Source organism: Carya illinoinensis, chromosome 4, assembly GCF_018687715.1.
Source record: "Carya illinoinensis cultivar Pawnee chromosome 4, C.illinoinensisPawnee_v1, whole genome shotgun sequence".
Lineage (NCBI taxonomy): Eukaryota > Viridiplantae > Streptophyta > Magnoliopsida > Fagales > Juglandaceae > Carya > Carya illinoinensis.
Genome location: NC_056755.1, coordinates 35,999,974 through 36,011,363, shown reverse-complemented (window position 1 = coordinate 36,011,363; position 11,390 = coordinate 35,999,974). Strand labels below are relative to the sequence as shown.

Sequence of the window (11,390 nt, the reverse complement as noted above, 5' to 3'; positions counted from 1 at the left end):
TTCGGATGAATAATTTTGTGACAATTGGGGCTTTAGATTTTACAAGCTTTTAAGGTGAATGTTTTGAATTAAAGCTACCAATCTTGAGAATTTTAGAAAATGATTTATTATCTAGTAATGTTTTAGAATTTGAAGGATTTGAGAGTCAATTTTCTTTTATGCGATGTAAGTTTCTTGATCTTAGAAGTCCCGGAAGATGATTCTTATTTGATTTAAGGTTTTAGAATTGCAAAGTTGAATGACTGATTTATAATAAGAGTTGAGTTCTTAGTTTTACAGACTTAGTGCTGTAGCTTGATCTACTCTAGTGAGTGATTAGTTTGTAACCATTAAAATGGGGTTGATTAGAGTTGAGTTGTTGATATGAAAATTTTTCTAGAGTAGATTTCTTTGAGGATTGGAGGTAATGACCTAGTGCGCGTATTTCTTTGAGGATTGAAGATATCGAGCTAGTTTAGAAAATAATTATTGTTAACTCGAGGTTGTAGTGGCAGATTTTAGGAAATGATTTTATTGATTCGAAAGATATAGGTCTATTAGGGTGTTGGAAATAGTAGATTTTGTGTTGGTATTGAATACGATTGAATTTGAGGCTATACGATCCGTAGACTTTTGGGAATGGATTCTTAGTAGGTTTAAGGTCATTCTCGGCACCAAACTTTAAGCAATGGCTAGTTGCTGATTTAAGGATATAAGTTGACTGGATTCAGGAATGATTCTTGTTGAGTTGAGGATATAAGTCCAGGTGATGGAAATGTAATAATGGATCACTTGTACATTTGAATGATTTGTGGTGTTGGCTAAGAGTGCATGAGATTGGTGAGTAGTAATGGTATGTGCGTATGGATGTCGGAGAGTGCTGGTCCTAGTCTCATCTATTTTTGGCTTGGTAGGAGTTGAAGAGGAATCTGTGTGGTAATATTAAATTCAAGAGATTTTGGCTTTGAGTTATTTGGTAAGTTGAACGGAATGTGCAGTCGAAGCAGGTTACCCATTGGGATGATGGTTTGAAACGATTGTTGTGTTTATCTTGAAAATTAATTGCATCTTGAAGTCATATGAATTTATATTAGTGAGGCTATACTTTTCTTTGGAGATCAAGTATCCAGTTGGGAGAATTGGGGATATAGTTATTTAACTTGAAAGGAGATCGTTAGGTCACCATGTGGGGTGTATCAAGTAATAAATCTTGGAAGTTGAAACTTATGCATCAAAGGTGGGTAGCATGATCATATGTATGAAGTAATAAAGCAGTAGGATCCTTGAATGTTGTTTAATAGTTTTTTATGGATTGAAGATTTAAATAGTATGACCTGTCTTGAGATGTTTTTTTTGTGAAGTGCTATTGAAGGAATTAGTTGTGCTAAAACTAAAGTTTTTTAGAGTACAAGTAGGTGGGTGAGTTACCAAGAGTGTTTCGATTAGGTCTAGGTGAAGTCAGTGGTAGTTTATAGAGTGTGAGTTATTGCAAGATTAGATGTTATTCATAATATAGGTAATGAGTTTGAATTATGGGATATCGGATAGAAGTTATAAGCGCTCTCGTTGGTTGGCCGGGAAGGACTTGGGCCTTTTGGTGATGTTTCTTATCTTCAGGAGAGACAGGTGTATTTTAGGATGATGCTACGTGTTTTCAAATTGGGGCCTAGAGGTTGATTAGTACTGGTTTCCGTCATCAATCAATGGATGTATTTTTGCAGAATGTTGGTTTTCGTTTAGGGCAGCGATGGCCAATTGAGGAACGAGTGGAGATTTATGGTTTTTTTTTTAGGTATATGATTTTCTATGGAAAGGTGGTAAAGCTTTTCTTGTGATTAGGTGTGGATTGAGCTTATACTTCATGATATTAATTTTTGAGGACATAGCCTTTATGTATTTTGGTGAGTTATCAGAGTGCGCGCGAAAGCATGATTTTTTGAGATTCTTGGAAGTTCAAATTTTGTGTTGATTTTGAAGGATTAGTAGTGATTTGAAGTTTTAATGGGAGATTAATCTTTTGGTCGTGCAATTTGGTTTATGGATGGTTAACTTTGGAAGTGGCTATTAAGTTACCAAAGTTGGAATGGGATGAAAGTTTGGAAGGTAAAGCAGAGACGTCGTGGATATTAGCAATTTATGGTGTGAAGTTAATAACCATTGGTTTTGTTGGGAGTTGCCGATGTTATGTATCTCTCATATATGTTCGTAGTTGTATCTTGTATCTGTTTGGCGCTGATGGTTGATCTTGCAAATTTCGAGGACGAAATTTGTTTTTAAGGGGGGGAGGACGTGATGACCCGTTTTTATGTGTATTTTCATTGAAGGCGCTTTTTAATTTATTTAATATAATAGTTCTTTTATTTTAAATTATTGTATTTTAAATTGGTTTTAATTTATTTGATGTTGTGTTTGATTTATTTAGTCGTTTTACGGTTTTTAAAATCGTTTTCAGCGGATCAGTTTTGGTTTCCGGAGTGAGGACTGGACCTCATTTCTTTTCCCTCATCTTTTCTTTTTCTTTTCTCTTTTTCCTTTTTCTTTTTCCTTTTTTCCTTCTTTTTCTTTCTTTTTCTTTCTTTTCTACTTCTTTCTTCTCCTTTCTCTCCCGCATACGCCGAACAGCCTCTTTTTCTCCTTCCCGTCGTTGCCCCTTTGACCGCCCAGTTCTCCGCCATCCAGCCACCGTTTAGTGCACCACCACCACCATTCTCTTCCCCTTCCACCAGAGATCATTCCCATCAATTTTCAGAGCTATCGGACCAGCCGTTAGCCACCGCAAGCCGGAAGTCACTGCACCTGCTCTGGTTTTGCCCCTGTCGCCGGTTGCTTTCGCAGCCCAGAACCGCCGCTCACAGGCGGCGTGGCCTACACCACCCACCCAGTTTTCTTCCCCTCTCACCGGTGAACATCCCCACCAAGTTTCACCTCCATCCGAGCCACCGTTAGCCACCACAAGCTCCTCTAAGCCATACGGTTTTTCACCGATTCCGGTGCCGTCGCACCACCTCCGGCCACCATCTCTTCACAGCTTCTTCCCCCACCTCTTGCCGACCTAACCCACCCATTTCCGGCCTCGATCCGTTGCCGGAGCAGCTCCCACGAGCTCAACTCCGTTCAGCCCCTTTTTGGCCTTCGACCGCCGTTTCCACCACCACCCACGGCCAAAACTCGTTTCCTTTAGCCTCATAAATATCTCAAGGCCATTCCCTATCAATCCTGAGCTTTGGTTTGTCCCCGTTTAAAAATGGGTAATTTATTACCCATGGCAATAGTGGAAATTACACGGTTACGTTGCTTTTCTTCTGCCGTTTGCAACGCTGCGAGCTTTCTAAAAATACCATATAGCGCTGTAAGTATTTTCTAAACTCTACTTTTGGATTTAAATATATTTTGCTCTTACAATAAATATTTGTTGTTGGTTGGCTGATTCCGGATTGAATCCGAGGAGTTCGCGGGTCGGATGGTTTTGAGAACAGAGTACTTGGTTTTGGTTGTGTGTGATTGCTTGGTTATTTGAGCCATGAGGCGTGCGTTGCATATTGCATACATGTGCATTTTATTTAATTTGAGAAAATCCTGTTTTTAAAGTTGTGTTTTAAAATTCATTTTAAGTAAAGTTGCTTTTGAATATGTTTTAATTGTTTTATTTGTTTGAGCTTGTTTGCTTGTATGTATTTATTTAGTTGTGTTATTGCATGCTGGTCTAAAATTATATATTTCTTACTCAACACTATTAGGGAGTTTCGATCGTCATTCCATCTATATCAGTTCGTTTCCACACAACATCGTCAATACCGGGTTCAATAGGTTCATGGTTAGAAGTGTTAATACAATATTCGTTGACTAAATATTCATCCTCATCATCGTCAGTCACTTCCTCTTCACCAGTGTCATACACATCTCTTGGTTTTGTCTTAACAACCACAACCTAATTTGGGCATCTTTCATCTGCCACATAAAATACTTGAGATACTTGGGAAGATAAAACAAACAGATCATCAGTTATCCGACTACCAGTGTGTACTAAATGAGAAAAATTTACAAGAGTAAAGCCAAACTCGTCCACCTTCAAACCTCTACCTCGAGCAACGTCTGCCCAACCACATTTGAATAACACATATCGGGACCCATCATAATACATAACCTCAGTTATGCGTATTACTTGGCCATACCAGGCATGGCCATCTTGATCAGTACATACACTAACACCACAATTATGAGTTTTCTTCCCATTTTCATGAGTTTTAGTGCGAAATTTTGTGCCATTAATGACAATTTGCTTAAATTCTTTGGCAACTTGCATGGGACCTTTATAATGCATTACGACTTTATGGTCCAATTCACTTCTTCCATTATCATCCATTTTCATTACCTAAAAGGTTGGATTATTAGCATTGATTAAAATGACGAAAAAAAGCTATAGATGCATAATAAAATTGGTCTTAGGTGTAATCCTTATATAGTCTTGGAACCAATCACAAAATTGGTCGCCGTGCCTCTTCTGTAATTCATCATTCGATAAATGATTCTCATCAACTGTATTCCTTATTATTTCCAAGTGCATCCTATATATGTTCACGACATCACAAATGTATGTTATAATTACACAAATATAAATGAAACATAATTTGATTCGTACATATTAAGCATTGCAACTCACATGTGGAATGGAGTGAAATCATCAGAGTTGAAGAGAATATAGCGATGTGCTTGGATCCACAATGTAAAATCGAGTCGGACATCAATTACTTTCCCTTTAGAATCATCCAGGTTTCTAGATGGTCTATTGAAAACCATTTGAGCAGATTCTAAATAACGAGAACAAAACGTCAATAATTCCTCCAACAAATATCCTTCAGCAATGGAACCTTCTGGTGCAGCTTTGTTTCGCACGTGAAACTTAAGTCGATGTAGGTACCTACCACATAAATCATTAGATGAATTTTAATATTTTTTTTTAAATCTCATTCAATTGATATTTATGTGTTTTTAATTCAATAACTATAGCATACCTTTTAACGGGATACATCCATCGATAATGAACAGGTCATACAAGCTTACATTCTGCAACTAAATGTATGGTCAAGTGCACCATAATCGTGAAAAATGATGGTGGAAATATCATTTCTAATTGGAACAAATTCCCCTGAAGAATCCAGATAGCTCGATTAATGGTTCTATTACCTTCTTAGGTAATGACCTACGTAGTGCAATTGGCAGGAGTTGTTACATCAGTATGTGGCAATCATGACTTTTCATGTCCACTATAGTACGGTGTTGAAGCTTGACACAACGTGAAACATTTGAAGAAAAAACGTCTGGTACTTTTACATTTCGTATAACCTTCAACAAGTCTTCTTTCTCTTTGTGACTCATTGTGAAAATAGCTAGAGGCAAATATGTCTTCTCTGCAGCTGTTATAACCGGATGAAATTGTGGTCTCAAACCCATCTCTCGTAAGTCAAGGCGTGCCTTTATGCCATCCTTTGATTTTGTATCAATATTCAACAATGTGCCTGATTGAGCTGAAATATTGCATGTTTTAGCTATTTAAAACTAATGTATTTTAAATTATTCGTGACACTATTATTGATTTTAGATGGAAAAATGATTTTTAAGCATAGATACGAGTTGTGATTTTTAATTGATTGATTTCATGTTTATACTTAATTTTATAATTATGATTTAATGGGACAATATTTCCTCACATATATAGTCTGTTTTTGATAATCTATTTTTCTTTTAATTTATTTTTGAGTGTTATTTCTTTCTTCTTATTTTCAGTTTAAATAAAATTCAAATGAGATCCGGTTGGAACTTTTGACCAAAAGTGCATATTAATTGAGAGGAATGAAGAGAAGGAAGGACGTAATTGGGCAGCTGCTTGTTTGGCTTAACTTTCATCAGTTGGTGCAGCTAAATTAAGGTAAGGAACATGTGATGGATTGGAATAGAAGCCGTTTGAAGTGTGAAGACATGCTTGAGTTTTCAACCAAGTGTGAATTGAAGATGGAATTCGGCTAGTTAATTTGATTGGAGGAAGAGGGGGTTTGAGTGGAGTAGATAGATGTCGTGCATTACTTGACTTGGAGGAAGGGCAGCACCAACTTGAGGCAGCCATCTAAAGATATATATATATATATATCTATGTGTGTGTGTGGCTGGACGGCAGAAATTGAAAAGGTGAAGAGAAGAGATAAGAGAAGTCGGCTGGAGTGCCATAAATATATTGCTGGATGAAGAAAAGAAATGCCGTGCTTGACTTGTGAAGAGAAGAGATAAGAGAAGTGTCGTGCTTGAAGTAGAGTGCCATATTCAACAAGAGAAGTCGGCTGAAGTGAATTATGGTTGGGGGAAGTTTGGTGCCGACTTAATATATAAATATATTGTTGGACGAAAAGAGAAAAGAGAGGGAGTTTGGACGACTAGAAGCAGCTATATATATATATGTTGCTGGACGTAAAAAAAGAGAAGAGTAGAAATCGGTGGGTGTAGAGTGAAAGGGTTACGTGGAGGGTTTCCAGAAATAGAAAAGAGTAGCAATCGGTGGGTGAGGATTTGAGGGGCAGGTTACGTGGGGGATAGAGAGGAGTTGAGGTGTGTTGGTCATGAGTAGAGAGGGAGAGAAGAGAACCAGTCGGTGGGTGCAAGAGTTGAGAGAAAAGTGTAGGAATCGGTTTAAGGTGAGAAGAGAAAGAATTAAGAGAGGTCGGTTGGAATTTTCTGGGGTTGAAAAGAAATAGGTGGAGTTAATTAATTGGTTGGGATTTATCTTGGTTGATGGTAGAAGGAAGGAATCGGTTGGAGAGAGGGAGAGTGAGACGTGGGAAGAAACACAGAGAGAATTATGTAAAGGTGATTAGCTGGAGTTAAAGGGAGATGGCTGGAATTATTTTTTCTTGGAAGTGTGTAGATCGGTTGGAAGCAAGTGAGGTGCAGACAAGTAGTGAGAGTGGAGATCATAAATGGTTGGTACTGTGTGAGGTCGGTTTGAATTTTCTGGAGTTGAAAAGTAAACAATCAGAGGGTTGTGAAAAGAAAGGAAGGAAGTCGGTTTCTTAGTGGGAGAGCAAGTCAGTTTCTTATATTTTATTGGTTGGAATAAATTCATGTGTTGGAATTGAATAGAGTTGGGACATGTGAGTGGAAGAAAGGGAGGTGTTGTGCTGGGATAGAGAGGAAGACGTAGAGGGAGTTTGATGGGGGATGAGATGTGAAGTGGTAGTTAAGTTTTTGTTGTTTAGTTTTAGAGTCGGGTGAGACGAACTCAGCGCTCTGTTCTTATTTTCATTATGTTGGTTTCCATTTCCTTGCTTTTCATTCGGAGTGGATGTTTTTCACTTGTGGCATAAAGCTCTTGTATTGATTCATTTTAGTTTAGAAGAGACGGATGGAATTCAATCTCTGATTTATTCCTCTGTAACAGCTGGATTTTCAGATTTTTGTTGTTTTTAAGTTATTTCCTAGTATTTCTTGTATTTCATTTTAGTTTTCTAATGAATAATATTTATATGATTTCTATAGCACTTATAATAAATATGATTGGCTAAATTTTCATACTAAGGTTAGAGGTGAAGTTTAATGATTTAAATATTATTTTCAGATCCACGTAAAATCTATTTTACGAGCTTGATCGATTGAAAAATTTTATTATTGGATATTTTGATTATCTATATACTCGTCTTGATTCATTGTGATTTCCGAATATTGTGAATGCTTGAGGAATCTCTGTGGTATTCAAATAGATTTGTAAATGTTTTAATCATCAATCGTTCACGCTCAATCATAAGCGACTATTTTTCTTGATCTTAAATGTTAAATCTTCCAATTAAACAGAATCATTATTCTAGTTTAATTGAAGTAAATCGATCGGAAACAATATCATAAATTATTAAACGGATCCTCGAAACCTTAGTCTTTTTCCATATCAATTCATTTTATCATTTTAGTTTGATTCAGTTATTTTATCAATCTTCATTTGATTGCATGTTTCTTTTGGTAATTTCGTTTCATTGTCTGAATTTATTTTCTTTATCACAAAAGTCAATCCCTGTGGATTCGATCCTGTAAGATACTACAACATCTGTATACTTGCAGGTAAAACTGCACTAAATTTTTGGTTCATTAATTTGAGTCAAAGTTTAGGCGCAACAGTGCCGACAATGTTATCCACCACATTTTTTTCAATGTGCATCACATCAAGATTATGACGCAATAAATTATCTTTCCAATAAGGCAAACTAAAGAAAATACTACATTTCTTCCATGAGTGTTCCTTAACATTAGTCAACCCCACAACTCTTTTTCTTTTACGATCTGTTCTATCATTGCAATTTAAATCATCTAATTGTTCCAAAACTTCATCAGGTGTTGGCATAGTAGGTGAAGGATCAATTTCTTGTGTCCCATCAAATGTTTTTGCCATCATTCTCCACCTATGATCACTTGGCAAGAATCGTCTATGCCCCATATAGGAAAACTTTTTTCCATGTTTCAGCCATCTAGATCGTGTGTTACCCATACAACAAGGACATGCTAAACGACCTTTCGTACTCCACCCAGACAAATCACCATACGCAAGAAAATCATTTATCATCCACATTAAAACCGCCCTCATTGTAAAGATCTCTTTGGAGCAAACATCATAGGTCGGTGCTCCAACCTCCCATAATTCCTTTAATTCTGATATTAGAGGCTCTAAGTATACATCTATAGTCATTGAAGGGGATGATGGTCCCAGTATAATCAATGATAGCATGAAACTTGATCGTTTCATGCACATCCAAGGAGGTAAATTGTAAGGTACCAACATAACCAGCCAGGTACTATAGGAAATGCTCATGTTTCCAAAAGGATTAAAGCCATCTGCAGATAAACCATGCCTAACATTGCGGGGGTCAAAGGCAAAATCATCATGTTGTGAATCAAACGTCTTCCAAGCCATGCCATCTGCTGGATGCCTTAGTATCCCATCATTACTGCGGCCTATAGCATGCCATTTCATTTGTGAAGAAGTCTTCGATGACATAAAAAGCCTTTGCAACCTTGTCTTTAACGGAAACTACCGTAATATTTTAGCTGGACTTCTTTTACCTTTTCTAGACCTATCATCCATAAACTCTTTTTGCTTCCATTTTGATGCTCCGCATACCACGCATGTTTCCAAATTCTCACTGTCCTTCCAAAATAACATACAACCATTGGGACATACTAAGATCTTCTGGTATCCAAGACCTAACTCATTCATGTAATTCTTCGCCTCGTACGTATTTTTAGGAAATGATGCTCCTGGTGGGAGCAACTCATTCACAAATTCAAGGAGTTCTGTGAATATGCTATTACTCAATCCACCCAAATACTTCATATTCCAGAGATGTACAATAGAACTAAACTTAGTATGTTTTGTGCACCCTTCATATAATGGCTCATCAGCATCTTCAACATATTGTAAAATTTATTAACTCTTTTGCTAGAACCTTGTCGATTTTCATTTTGCACTCCAGCCTTTCCAACATCCACACCTATTTCAAGCCCACCCTCCACTATTTCAGGATCAAACATGGGGAAAATGTCATGTAACATGGTTGTCATCCCACCAAAGCCTTCATTTATTTGCTCATTATTATTTTGGGCATCAGTAGCATGGTAAGATGCCTCCCCTATTCTCTCCCCATGAGCATGCCAAATGGTGTAACCTTGAGAAATTCCATAGCTAATCAAATGATCATATACCATGTTGGGCATGAACATCTTACGTAATCCACATTTTCTATATGGGCAAGTTATCGACGAATCTGTAGCACAATTCTGGCATGCAAACTTCAAAAACTCATTGACACCATCGACATACTCTTTTGTATGTCGAGGTTTTTTCATCCAACTTCTGTCCATAGCTTAACTATATAAAAAATATGAAAATAAAATTGAATAAGAATCCAAGATAATCAATAACTTAAAACATAGTACGGAAAATATTTAATTGTAAGCAATTAGCAAAATAAAGCATAAATTTTGAATGTATAAAATAAATATGGAACTTTTGATGCTTGTCTCGGGCATATGCTTCTTAGACCCAGTTAAGTTTAACAAATTAACTAATATATTGAGAAGGTACTTAATAGCATATAATACAATAAACACAATCAAAGCATCAAAACAGAGGCATGGTTAAAATGCAAACGGGTAGGAGCCAGAACTCAACAAATCAGGATCAAACTAGAAATAGTCCAGCCCCTGTTTAGGATAAAACTAGATTAAATCATCCTTGTTTCTACAATACACAATAAAAAACGTCCATATATTAACTAAATTAAATGGCTAAATTAAATGGTAGACTAAATTAAATGGCTTTGATTAAATGGCTTTGATTAGCGTGAATGAGTAGTTAAAGACAGAATATTCTCCAGGATCATCAAACCCAGCTAGCTGCATGCATGCTACAGGCCATTTGCTAAACAACTAAACTGCACGGTATTAATCCTCAAGAACTTGAAAATTAGAAATATATATATATATATATATATATATCTATATTGTGAATGCCGAGCTAGCATATATGGGTGATGCAGGCAACGTGGAGAGGGGATGTGAAGGGGCGTATGGTATGGACTGTGATGTCTCACCTGTTGGAGTAATTGATGGACCCCTGCCTAAGCTCATTGACATGCATAGCTAGCTTTAGTAGGATTTCTTGCTCCTTTTAGTACTTATGTATGTTTAATGTTTATGTAAGTTGTGGCTTTTATTTTTGTTTCCTTTTTCCCACTCCAAATAAAAAAAACAAGTTTGTGGAAAGTGAGTGGTAACAAAAGACTGCCAACTTATGTATCATTCATATTCTAGATCATTTTACTTCAATTTTGCTCAACGCGCACACACACACACACACACACACACACATATATATATATATATATATATATCATAAGTTGCAAAAGAATGCCAAGCATTAGCATTAGCAGTAACTCTCACTAATGCCAAGCATTAGCATTAGCAGCCCTATATCATGTCAAGTTTGCTCAACATATATATATATATATATAGTTATCAGCTCGATCGGTTCCCACGATGACAGAACTTAACTAGAGATCAGATAAATGATTATGCACAAACAATAAAACAAAGTCTAATTTAGTACATTTTTTGGTCCATGTTGCAACAGAGAGGTGGTCCAACAAGTATTATAAAAACTACTAAGAATGTATGAAGCATCGATCGGCTTTTATAAAATCTGATAAATAAATCATCCTTTTTTTTTGTCTTCCAATGCAGGGTCGGCAACCAAATGAGGAAATATCAATTTTAATGCAGTATAATGATCACCGTGATATGAAAAACATGATCCTTAATATTGGCATGCTGCAAATAATCAATAATGACAATGTTGACATATATTTTTACTTTGACTTGAC

The 11,390-nt window shown here is 36.5% G+C and overlaps 1 protein-coding gene across 1 annotated transcript; it reads right to left on the bottom strand.

Moving 5' to 3' along the window:
- Nucleotides 1-3,712: 3,712 nt before the first annotated feature.
- LOC122306448 lies at nucleotides 3,713-9,870 on the bottom strand. The gene is made up of 5 exons (XM_043118878.1): nucleotides 9,456-9,870; nucleotides 9,073-9,414; nucleotides 8,339-8,964; nucleotides 4,022-4,351; nucleotides 3,713-3,907 (listed from the first exon to the last, which is right to left on the bottom strand). Exons 1-5 carry the CDS (start codon nucleotides 9,868-9,870, stop codon nucleotides 3,713-3,715), a joined length of 1,908 nt encoding a protein of 635 aa, XP_042974812.1.
- Nucleotides 9,871-11,390: the final 1,520 nt, after the last annotated feature.

Excerpts from the sequence above, each read along its gene's own strand:
- LOC122306448 (XM_043118878.1), bottom strand. The coding sequence starts at position 9,870 with ATGGACAGAAGTTGGATGAAAAAACCTCGACATACAAAAGAGTATGTC. Across the intron at positions 9,415-9,455 it reads GCAAAATGAAAATCGACAAG|ATGCTGATGAGCCATTATAT; the intron begins GTTCTAGCAAAA and ends AATATGTTGAAG. Across the intron at positions 3,908-4,021 it reads ACGAGTTTGGCTTTACTCTT|GTTGTGGTTGTTAAGACAAA; the intron begins GTAAATTTTTCT and ends TGCCCAAATTAG.